General features: G+C 31.6%; 1 protein-coding gene across 5 annotated transcripts; it reads left to right on the top strand.

Annotated features, from left to right (window-relative positions):
* Positions 1-8,561: 8,561 nt before the first annotated feature.
* Positions 8,562-12,689, top strand: LOC7462567 (uncharacterized protein At4g15545). 5 transcript variants are annotated; one of them, XM_002310062.3, is made up of 10 exons: positions 8,562-9,099; positions 9,563-9,631; positions 9,887-9,940; positions 10,065-10,128; positions 10,261-10,332; positions 11,151-11,408; positions 11,659-11,704; positions 11,799-11,877; positions 11,980-12,117; positions 12,453-12,689. In XM_002310062.3, the coding sequence occupies exons 1-9, from the start codon at positions 8,821-8,823 to the stop codon at positions 12,070-12,072; spliced, it is 1,014 nt and encodes a 337-aa protein (XP_002310098.1). In that variant the 5' UTR covers positions 8,562-8,820; the 3' UTR covers positions 12,073-12,117; positions 12,453-12,689. The 5 variants fall into 5 exon arrangements, with proteins under 5 accessions (XP_002310098.1, XP_024460767.1, XP_024460764.1 ...); XM_024604999.2 differs by having other exon boundaries at positions 12,440-12,689; XM_024604996.2 differs by having other exon boundaries at positions 10,062-10,128.

The raw sequence follows: 12,689 nt of genomic DNA, 5'->3' as shown, positions 1-12,689 counted from the left end.
TCATAATCCTAGATACTAAAAGAAAACAAAATATTTTTTGGGTATTTTTTGAAATATTGGCCTAGTTCTCATTACTTTAATAAACTGGTTATTAAAGCCAAAATGCATGCTAAAACATATTTTAAATTTTTTTTGTTTTCTGTATGCAAATACGATATGATTTTTTTTTTATCTTTGAGAGACTGGGCCATATGCATGAAAACAAGATATTTTTTTTTGTTTTATAATTTTTTGCAATGTTTCAATGAAAACTGGGTATTTTAATATCAGACTTGTATCTTTACAGTATAAAAATACAAACCAATATTACGCGAAATTGATAAAAAAAATATACAGGAAAATCATAAAATTTTTTAAAAGAATTTTTTTTTGGAAATTCTTGGAGTGGGCCGAACCCTGCCCAACAATTTTGGTTTGGGCCAGCGCTGCCTGACCCAGTGAACAATGGAGAACTCTCCAGTGTTCACATGCTACATGAACAGTGGAGGATGAGGCTGGCGAAGAAGAAAAGGAGGAGGAAGAGAAGCGGACATGTAGTAAGGTGTTGTCGTTCACGGTGGCGGTGTTGTGGCGGTAGGTGGCGGTTACTCCTCTTTTTCCCTATTTCTACATTGCTTTTTCTTTCGATTTATGTTCCCCCGCTTCTCTGTTTCTTCTTCTGTTTTTTACGGTGGTGCTACTGTCGTTGGCGGTGCTTCTGGGAAGTTCTTCTGGCTGCAATGGAGGTAGTCAAACCGATGGCGAAGGTTTTTGCGGCTGGAGGCCGCGATGGAGAAAGAGAGAGAGAGGAGAGAGGTTCGGCTGGCAGCAGAAAGGAAGGGGGGAGGCTAGTTTTTTGTTGATTTTGGACCCGAAAATCTCCTCCTCTGGACCATGAAAATAAAATCTATTTATAGGCGATGGAAGAGGGACACTTTGTCTCTTCTAGTGCCAAATATCAGCCCTTGGATCGACCCGAAAGCATCCCGACCATTGGTTCAAAGTAACAATGATGAACTATCAGTTTTGTGCAGGAAAATGGATGGTCGGGTTGACCACTTTGGGGCGATACCACCGCCTCTATAGCCTCGATGAACTCGAACAGCTTACACTATCGTGTAGTCAAGTGTCAGGGGATCGTTTACGTGCAAGTTTCATCTAATTTGGTGAAGAAACGAGGCGTCAAATGCCTTGGGAATGAGGCCCGTCGGGTAGGCACTCTAAAGAAGAAAATGAACAGTATTTTTTCTGCCAATTACGCTTTAGTCCTTTAATTTGTAATTTATCTCTAATTTTCACCCCTGATTGGCCTCAAACTTTCAATTTTGTTCAATTTCACTCCTGACAAACTTTAATTCAAACCCCAGATTTCAGCACCATTTTTCCTTTGGTCCTTGGTTTTGAATTTATTCAATTAAGTTCCTAATTGACCATCGAACTTTAATATTTATGCAATTAAGCCCCTGATTTGACCAAATCAACTCTCAAAAATTCTAATTTGACCCTATAACTTTAATTTCTTCCAATTAAAGCTCAAATTGACTTAAAAAACAAATTTTCTTGTAATCAAACCCTCCATAAACTTAATTAAACCTTCAATAAAATTTAATTGAGTCCATAAACATTTGATTTTGAACATTTCTTTCTCAAATTGAATTTTTCTTTGTCAACAAAACTCTCATCAGTCAACGATATACTGTCAAATTTCAATTTTTGTATTTTTGAACCTCCTCAACCAATTTCTAGCCATTTTCTCGGCGCTTCGACATCCTTTTCTTACTGTTATTAGTTTTTTGGATTTTTTTAATCCGAATATATTTTTTTAATTTTTGGAAGAGAAAAAGTGAATTTGAGGAATAAGCCAAAAATGGGTTATGACAAGCTTCATTCAGGGTAGCTAGTCGATCACATTTATTTCCTTGTTATATACAATCCTATATATACACAAACACATTTAAAGAAATGACAATAAATCAACTCTTACAGATTTTACAAAATAAAAGGATCAAGGTGCAAGGCACCTACCTTAGGTTTATGTACGTACTGTTGCTTCCTACTATTGTCTTATCCTTGCAACCTCTCTTATACCATAACAAGATTTAATTTCACAATCAATAACTCTCATTCATACCAAAATTACATTCAAAGTATTCATTTTTTTTTTCAAAATTACACATGCACAAACTTAAGTATATTCATTCATTCATGTATTTTTCATTTTCATCCTCACAATCATTTATTCAAATTTCTATATCAAGAATAACTTCTCAAGCAAAATAATTATTACTTACTCAAATCAATGTAACTCACATATGTTGAACATTGTTTAGTATTTCTTTCATAACTCAACCTTTAGAACTTAGATCCAGGTATGGTTTAATCATTTTGAAAGCTAAGACATGTATATTTAGTTTTAAGAGGGAAGAGAAATCAAATTCAGGTATTGGCATACTAAACATTACTCATTTCACACACACATACAATTTGTTTATCAAGTTATAACATGGCCTGTTTGTGGCCTTCAGTCCTTAACTGGAGTTTCGTAGCTCCAAATCAAGCAATGTCAGTTTCTAATGAAATTAACATCTTCAAGCACAACTTTCATGAAGGAACATGTCCAAATGTCTATCACTATCTAGTCTCAAATCTAGCTAAAAATTAATGAGCAAAACTTATCATGTGACATACAGCCTGACCCCTCTTTAGTATTTCATCCATATCTAAATTTATATAACTCCAAATAAAGTAAACTTGTTTTGATTGAAATTTAACACACTTATTTACAACTTTCATGGAGAAGAATGTTTCAAAATTTATCAATAGCAAGTCCCAAACCTAACTAGAAGTCAGAAAACAAAATTTTCTAGTAGGATTTAGTTTTGTTTGGACCTTTACTCGATGTTTAGCTTATATATAAAATCATATAATTCAAAATTAATCAAGAACAATTTGATTTGAAAAATAACATCCACATATACAACTTTCTTAAAGAAACCAACTCCAAATTGCATCATTTCAAGTTCAAGATCGACAATTACAGTAACATCAGAAATATGTTTAGGAGTTGGTTTGGTTTGAACATTTTCTTAGTTTTTAGCTCATATCTGGAGCTATATCACTCCAAATTAATCAAGCACAATATCATTTAAAAGATAACATCTATATCTACAACTTTCCTAAAGAAACCAACTCTAAATTTTATTATTTTCAAGTTCTAATATCTATGGGATGCCGAAACAGCCCCTATTTTTGTCAAAATTTGGGCTGTCATAACAACCCTTTTTTCTTTCTATTTAGGCTGCCAAAAAAAGCCTTCTTCCATACCTTATTCCATTTTAGAATAACCATCAATCAAAGTAACTTTTTTATCCGAACTTTTATCAACTTTAGCCAAAATTCAGAATTCATTCCATCTTTCTCGATTCCCACTTAATCATGTTAATTCTTACCATTAACATATAATTACACTTAATAAGTTAACTATTTGTCATGCCAATTAATTCAACAATTCCATTTTACATATTCTAAAATATGCTCTTAACATGTAATTCACATTTCTTACCGATAAGTTCCTTAATTTTCCCACACATTATTGCTAAACACATTCATATATATATATATATATATATATATATATATATATATATATATAAACTCCTAATCAATTAAACTAATTGCATAACCATAAATCATTTTTCTCATCAAGGTCTCCACAATTCAATCTTCGATTGTTCATAAATTTATCATAAAACATGTTTATCCAACTCAATTTTTAAATGTTAACCCATTAATACAATCGTTCAACATTTATACATGTATTCAAATTCACAATATACTAGCAAGAAAATCAATTGAAATTTGATAATTAATTTAATTCAATTCTAATCATTATCAACACACCATCTTATACTAAATACATAGAAAAATTAAACATTCACTTTAGTTCTATAATTCTCCTCTTTTTTACCTATTTTTGGTTGCCCACTCCCTAAAATTTTTTCATCTCCCATAATTTTACTTTTCTTCAATAACACCATCTAAACTCATCATCATCATCATCATAATTTATCACAAGAAAAACATCTACTTTACACAATTTCAATAATTTCATAAACCCTAGTTTCCTCACAATCTAGTAATTTCTATACTTTACTCCAAAAACATAATTAAACATGAAATTCTTGTATAAAAACAACTTACCTAGATATCACTAAAACCTCACTTTAAATAACTAACTTTCTTGCTTTCTTTTATTTCCTTTGTTTCTTTGAGAAATTTTAGTTAGAATCACTCATTCACTCCTCACTTCCATGTTTTTTCCTTGAATTCTCTCCTCATTTAAGCTTTCTCGTCCTCTCATTTTTTTATTTTTTTTTCCAGTAGTCCTATTAGTTATAAATAGAGGAAGAACTGAATTTTTCCTAGTTTTCCACTTATTTATGAAATTGCCATTAGAAAATTTGTATGGTATTTTTTTTTAATTTTGTTCGACTATTACCAATTTATATAGCCTTCTCAAACTCCAATTGCTCTGAAATTGTAGTCCAAGGTAGAACAACATGTCAGGAGTCTACTCATAAAATTACAGCGCGATCTAACAGTCATATCAAGATTTATGTTTGATACCATAAAACTGGTCAGTAAGTGATTTTACTCAAAAATCCAATTTTTCTTGTTTAATCCTTACATAAATCATATCAATTATTCCTCTAAACTCTCGAGGGAATTTTATCATTTTAAAAAAGCATTAGGGAGCTTAGAAGGTTGTTCAAAATCTATGATATGATGGATATCAAGCATAGGGTGTGAAGAATCAGGAAGCTTGGGAGGCTGCTCAAAATCTATGACAAGTTGGGTGTCAAACATAGTGATTAAGGAATTAGGAAACTCATAATAAATACTTCTTAAAACTCTCCTAATATTGTACTTACTTCTTTAGGTAACTCTACTAGAGAGTCTCTAGAAACTTTTACAACTAAAATAGATAAAACTAACTCTTTATGAACTTCATTTTCAAACTTTTTGGACCTATTAAGCTAGCCATATTTACCTTCTTAGGTAGTTCCACTAAAGAGTTTCTTGAAATTTCTTTTACAACTAAACCGGATACAAAAAAGGTGTTCCTTAACCTCATTCTCAAACTCATTTAGACTCATTGTATTAAGTTCTTGTTCCTTCAATATCTCATTTCTTGTTTTTATTGCTAGGTTTTGGTGTTAATCCAATGAGTTTGATATTTCTACCTTTAAAAGAAAAAGAACATAAATTTAATCGACTAGAAATGGTGATGTCTAAATCATATATTCATGGCCTACCTAAAATGACATGTCCTACATTAATTGTAGTCATACCACACCAAATCTCATCGTAATATTTTAGGAATTTGATAAGGAACAAACATCTCTCATTAACTACTAAGGAGTTATTATTAACTTACGATGTATTATATAGCTTAGGATGGGGGGAATTTGTTTAGGTCTAAGTGAGCTATAATATTTGAAGATACTGCATTGATACAACTTTCATTATCAATGATAATCTTGCAACCCTTATCCTTACACTTGATATAGGTGTGAAAGATAACAGTCCTTCTCCAATCTTTAGTTTCCTCAGGTTGTGTCAAGGCATATCTAACGACACCTAATCTCATCATCTCAAACTCTACGATGTTTTGTTTATGATTGATTCTAAAGATATCACTCAAGGTCGAATCCATGGTAGTTGTAAACTTAAATTTGGATACTAGATGACTATTCACACATACATGCAACTCTAACATAGAAATAGAATTGAGATCACATACGATTTCTACAAGTAAAATCACAATACAAAAATAAAACTAATTTTTTTTTTTAATATGGAGATTAACCAAAAACAAAATACACTAACAAAATTTTAAACGTGTATTGCTAGACCCTTAAGTGTAAATGATTAATCAATCACAATGTCATAAGTAAGGACTCACAATTATCAAAGAGGACTAGATGCTAGATAACAATGACGAAAAAGGTTGATGAGTCAAAATTAAAAGATAAAAATGCAAGGTGTGATTTTTCTTAGGCAAAAAAAGTAATATTAAGGACAACTTTAAATAACAAGTGTAAAACTAGAAAAGTAAAACTCAATAAATCAAAAAATTGAAATCGTCAAATTTACGTTTTTAGATCGTTTTGATGTGTTGATCTCAAAAATGATTTTTTTAAAATGAAAAAAAAATTGTTTTGATGTATTTTTAAGCGAAAAACACTTTAAACCGCAACCGCTATCACAATCCCAAATAGACCCAACAATGATTGATGATTAACATTATACATTTTATACAATCATTAAAAAAAAAAAAATACTCAATGCCACTTAGAAAGCTTTAAACTATTCCACTTATTTTAAGATATCACATTTAATTCTCAAATTTTTTGTTTTGATATACTTTAACAAAAGAAGATAAATAGATGATACTAGGTTATAACGCCTAATCCAAGAGTAATATTTATAATATTAATAATAACATTAAACTTGCATGGCCTAAATTTAAGTGGGTTTGACTGCAATACCAGACCCAATAGCATTGGACGTGGGTCTAGCTGCAAGGTCGTGTCATAAATGTGTGATAATTAAATAGATTAGTTAAAAAGAAAAAAACAAAGAAAAAAAACCAACAGGAAAATAAAAACTAATGAAGAAAAAGAAAAAAAATATGAATTAACTGGGTTAACCCTTCAAACCAGGTTAACCCGTCGTACCTTGAATTCATATCGTGAAAGTTTGATAATTAAAAAGGAAAAAAAACAAACTAATGGGTTAACCCAGAATTAACTGGGCTAACTCGTCAAACCAGGTTAACCTGTCAAACCTGGAATCCTTGTCATGAAAGTTTGATAACTAAATAGAAAAAAATTAACATTAACAATTTAAATTAAACAAAAAAAATTAATTAAAAAGAAAAAAAACAAAAGGATGAGCCTTTTCATTGTGGACTGCACTGTGCAGTCCACAGTCAAATGCATAAAAACAACAAAAAAACAAAAAGAAAAACTAAAGGCATCAGCCGAGAACTACTTAGAAAAAAATTTAATATTAATAAACTAAATTAATTAAATAAAATTAATTAAAAAGAAAAAATAAAAGAAAAAAACCTCTAAGAATAAAAAAAACTAAATAGAAAGAAATTTAACATTAACAAACTAAACTAAACGAAAAAAAATAATTAAAAAGAAAAAAAAAGCAAAAAAAAAAATTTCAGGTTAACTCGTCAAACCAGGTTAACCCGTTAAACCCGGGATCCGTGTCATGAATGTCTGGTAACTAAATAAAAAAAAGTGAACATTAACAAACTAAACTAAACGAAAAAAATTAATCAAAAAAAATTAAAAAAAATCCGGGTTAACTCGTCAAACCATATTAACCCGTTAAACCTAGGATCTATGTCATGAAAGTCTGATAACTAAATAAAAAAAATTTAACATTAACAAACTAAATTAATCAAAAAAAATTATGAAAATAAAAAACAAAAAAAAAATTGACGGGTCAACCCATAATTAACTGGGTTCACCCGTGAAACCAGGTTAACCCGTGAAACTCGAGATATGTGTCATGAAAGTCTGATAACTAAATAGAAAAAAATTTAACATTAACAAACTAAACTAAATGAAAAAAATTAATTAAAAAGAAAAAAAGCAAAAAAAATATATTTCTGGGTTAACTTGTCAAATAAGGTTAACCCGTTAAATCCGGAAAACGTGTCATGAAAGTCTGATAACTAAATAAAAAACATTTAACATTAATAAACCAAATTAAACAAAAAACTTTTGTTAGAAGAAAAAAAATAAAGAAAGAAGCAAAAAAAAAATCTCGAAAGACATAAAAAACAGCTAAAAAAATAAGACAACTTAAAAAAAAAAAACCAAAAACGGATCAGTGTTTTACTGTGGACTGCACTGTGCAGTCCACAGTAAAACACTGATCCGTTTTATTATATATTACAATTAATTAAAAAGAAAAGAAAAAAAAATTCGGGTTAACTCGTCAAATCAGGTTAACCCGTCAAACCCGGGATCCGTGTTATGAAAATTTGATAACTAAATAAAAAAATTAACATTAACAAACTAAATTAAACAAAAAAAATTCATTAAAAGAAAAATACACAAAGAAAAAAGCAAAAAAAAAACCCATAAAGGCAATAGAAAACCAAAAAAAATAAAAACAGCGTTTTATTGTGGGCTTGTACAATGAAATGAGCAGGTTTAGTTTTTTTTGTTAATATGTATGCTCAATGGTTTCTTATCTAAGCCCAATTTTACTTTTCTTTTAGATAAAGTAAAATTTTTATTTTTTTTCTAGTAGGTATATTGTGAGCCAATTCAAACGGCAATCCCCGGGTTATAAAAATAGAAATGTATCATAAATCATAAAAATATAATTTAGTAATTTAATTAAATATTGCGCTGGAGCCGAGCACTTGCCATACATTAGTTGAAACTTGGGCTTAGATAATTAGATTAGAAAACCCTCCCTCCTTCCCTGTCCAAGTTTCAAACCTAGAGGAAGACAACTAACCCTCCAATAATTCAAATTTATTACACCAACACCAACACCAACACCACCTTCCACCACCACCACCACCACCACTCACCACCACCACCACCACCACCAAACCCAAACACACATCTTTCCGTCTTTTTTAAATTAAAACTCCACTTGTTTTTATTATTATTACTATCATTATTATTATTGCCTTTTACCTCTCCTCCCTCCTGCAACAAAAAACACAACACCATCCTTAACCAAACCCAAAACCAAAAAAAAAAAAACATAACTTCATCTCTGTTCTAATAATCAGTAACTATGTCACAGCTTACAACAGGAGGGACTGATTTTAGCTTACCAGATGAGATCTTAGCGGTGATACCAATGGACCCATATGATCAATTGGATCTAGCACGGAAGATTACTTCCATGGCAATTGCATCCCGCGTCTCCTATTTGGAATCTGAAAGGGGTCGGATGAAGCAGAGGATGTTCGATAAGGATCGGATTATTTTTGAGCTTCGAGAGAAATTGGGTCACTTGCAACGTGTCTGCCAGGAATCTGAGTCTAAATTGAGTCTCGCACTTGATGAAAATGTGAGTAGGTGGTCTTCATAAAGGCTTAAGTGAGAGAAAGTTTGTGACCTTTTTTGTTGTTGGGTTTTGGCTGTTTAGTTTATATATATATATATATATATATATATATATATATATATATATATTTTAAATGAATTTGATGGTGGGTTTTTGTATTTTGTTGGGGAAGGAAGATAAAAGATTGATTTCTTTTTTCTTTTTCCTTTTTTTGGTTTTGAATTTGTTGGGGGAAAAGAAAGGAACAGAATCGCTATTACATATATTTCAAATGGGAGTTTGAAAAAAAATGGGGTATTTTGTTTAATTTGATTGATTTTTGATATGGGTTTTAGAAAATAAATGGTGGGTTTTTTGTTTTATTGGGAAGGGGATAGACAATATATATTTTTTCTAATCTTATTTGGTGATTATTAGTATTTGTTAACAGAATTGAATCTGATCATTGTTTTGATATTAAATGAAGGTGAAACTTTCGAAGGAAAAGGATTCATTGGCAATGACTGCAAAGAAACTTGGACGTGATTTGGCAAAGGTGAGATTCTAGACTTCTAGTTATTCAAAATGCTTGTATTTTTTTCTTCCTGTTTTGCTTACATGGGTCGTCTCTGTTTAGGATTCTGTTAACATCTTACACCTAAACACAGCAACAAAAATAGCTGTTTGCTGATTAGCCTTCATTGTTTCATCTTTATAAGAGAATGTCATTTTGTATATTTAGTCTAGGGTGTTGCTTATGATGTTTGACATTTGCCGAAAGGAACTATTAAAACGTTTTGAGTATTGGCAGTTGGAGACGTTTAAGAGGCAACTGATGCAGTCACTGAGTGATGATAATTCATCGGTAAGATGGCACATTTAGCTATTATAGGTCATTTGATTTATAATTCAAGTTAATAATGATTTTTTATATGTAGAGTTTGTTGTTGGAAGTTCAAGAGACACTGATTAGTTGTATTATTTAGCAGCAAGCTGAAACTGTGGATATTGGCACCTGTGATCAATCAGTTCCTAGAGCCTATTCTGAAAAAGGTACTAATAACCTGGCTTGATAAAGTTTGTTTCTACTGAGTAAACTCTTTGAAATAAAACCATGATGCATACTAACTGTTTTCTCCCTGGAAATTACCAATTTTCTTATCTCCACACTTTCTTGCTTTGTAGATGAGGGGATGAATGTCTATGTGGCCCACCATAATTTCAATGGATCTACAGATATGGGAAACACTGATGAGGGTATTGGACTGCTCTTCTTTTATTATTATTATTTTTTTAATATATATGGTTATGTTTTTTCTAGAATAGATCCCTTCATCTGTTATGATATCCTGTATTAAAGAGTATCTATTTTGAGTGGTTTAAGTAGGGTTCTGTTACCTTTTGTGCATTCATTTTTAGCTACTTTTCAAACATAAACAATAGACTGCATTTATTTAAGTAGTAAAGTAGCATTTTACTACAACATCATCTAGCATAGTAAGAGTTGCAAATGAGAATCTGCACAAATCATTCCAATTGAAAATGTACACTATAATTTTTTATATTAATGATGTAATGCGTTAATGTGCCATCATTCAGAGGGAAAGGTCTTGTTCAAATACGACTGCCTTAAAAATATAGTGAAACCAGTGGTAATTGGATTTTTATCTTAATTCTCAGAAACTGAGTATCAAGAAAGTTGCTCTTTGTATTCAGCTCTACCCTTTTATCTAAAAATGTTAATTTTACTGAAACAAGCCTCTTGCTGCCTGTTGTATAATTTTCCCCATTCTATTGTGAGAGATTTTGTGATTTCTTCAATCGCTAAATGGTTACCACAATATGCATCTTGGAGTATATTTATATCCTATAGCAGACCTTTTTTATGTGTATTATATATAGTAATTATTTTATTTTTTGATTATTGGTTGATTGATGTTAAACAGGCTAGCTTTTATGAAATCTGGTGATTTCTTGTGATTACATGAGGTTATTACTGAATGATAATATTACTGCTAAGAGGGCTAACTGTACATGTTATTCATGAATTATAAGCTGATTGTTTGGTCTAACAGCTCCAAGGCATGCTGGGCAAAGATATTCTATCACTCCATATATTACACCACGACTTACTCCATCTGGAACCCCAAAAATTATTTCTACTAGTGCATCTCCTAAAGGTTATTCTGCTGCTGGATCTCCTCAGAAAACCTCAGGTGCAACATCTCCTACAAAGCCTCAATATGATGGACGAGCTTCCCTTTCTTCATGGTACCCATCAAGCCAGCAATCATCAGCGGCAAATTCTCCTCCCCGGGGACATCCAATTCCAGGTTTATATCTCTTATGATTTCAAATTTTCATATATCAATATCAGACCATTTGCAACACATCTGTTTGTTTGCTGCTATTGTTTGTTAGTCTAGTCTCCTCTTACAGTTTACCAAGCAGGTATCTGTTCTGGTGCTCATTATGTTGTGTTATTTGTTGATTGATGTCTATGGAATCTTACAATCCTATCACAATTTAATATAACATTTTCTCATCTGACATTATTCGATTTTATAATGGAATTTTCTTTAGGGCGTGCTCCACGTGTGGATGGAAAGGAGTTCTTTCGTCAGGCCAGGTTAGTCTAGTATTTTGATTGTATCAGCTATTCAAATTTATAGCTCTATTATTTGTGTTCTTCTATCACTGATTTGGTTACATGTGTAATTTAGGAGTCGCCTATCATATGAACAGTTCAGTGCATTTCTGGCTAACATCAAGAAACTAAATGGTCAAGAGCAAACTCGAGAGGTTGCATTGAATCCTTCAATTTACAAAATATATTGATGCAATTGAATGTTTCATACTTCGTTTGTTGATAGGAGTAACATGCTTTTGTATATTATCTTTCAGGAAACTTTAAGGAAAGCAGAAGAGATATTCGGGACAGATAACAAAGATCTTTATTTTTCATTCCGAGGATTGCTTAATCGCAACATACACTAGGCCTCAAGCTGTCATGTAGCTAGCAAGGTTCTAGATAGAAATCAGGTATGCATGTTCCTAGTCTTCAGTCTGTGTGTCAGAGGTGGGGTGGTGTGTGGGGGTAAGTTTCTGTTCTGGTTTATAAAGAGGAAATGATTTTGCCAATATCCCTGGATGAAACCTTTTAGGGCTATCTCTCCTTCTCATCTGGGTGTTTGCATACTCGCACATGAACTTTCATTGGTTTGAAGCTGCCTTGCTGAAATAGACCTTTTGTTTTTGTAGTTTATCAGTAATGACTATTTTTGTGTAATTTAATATCACTGATTTCAAATATTTATCATCTTAACAAAGCTTTGAACAGGTTCTATTCTAACTCAACCGACAGCCATGCTTTGTAGGTCGCGGATCAAGTCGTTCCCATCTTCTATGAGGATTGCTTTGGCATAAATTCTCCAAGGCATATGACTTGTCGGAAAAAAAGTTACCTGTTTATTTTCAGCAACTAGAATTGTTAGGCATATTCTGTGTAAATAATCGGAGTTATTTGCATGACCTGCCCGACCATAAGTGCTTGTCGACATTACCTTCGCAAGATTTTGATTTATTTACTTTCATACAAGAGGTAATTTTCTTCA

This window comes from Populus trichocarpa, chromosome 7 (genome assembly GCF_000002775.5).
Source record: "Populus trichocarpa isolate Nisqually-1 chromosome 7, P.trichocarpa_v4.1, whole genome shotgun sequence".
NCBI classification, from domain to species: Eukaryota; Viridiplantae; Streptophyta; class Magnoliopsida; order Malpighiales; family Salicaceae; genus Populus; species Populus trichocarpa.
This window is presented reverse-complemented; position numbering and strand designations above follow the sequence as displayed.

Excerpts from the sequence above, each read along its gene's own strand:
- LOC7462567 (XM_024604996.2), top strand. The coding sequence starts at position 8,821 with ATGTCACAGCTTACAACAGGAGGGACTGATTTTAGCTTACCAGATGAG. Across the intron at positions 9,941-10,061 it reads TGAGTGATGATAATTCATCG|CAGCAAGCTGAAACTGTGGA; the intron begins GTAAGATGGCAC and ends TGTATTATTTAG. Across the intron at positions 10,129-10,260 it reads TAGAGCCTATTCTGAAAAAG|ATGAGGGGATGAATGTCTAT; the intron begins GTACTAATAACC and ends CTTGCTTTGTAG.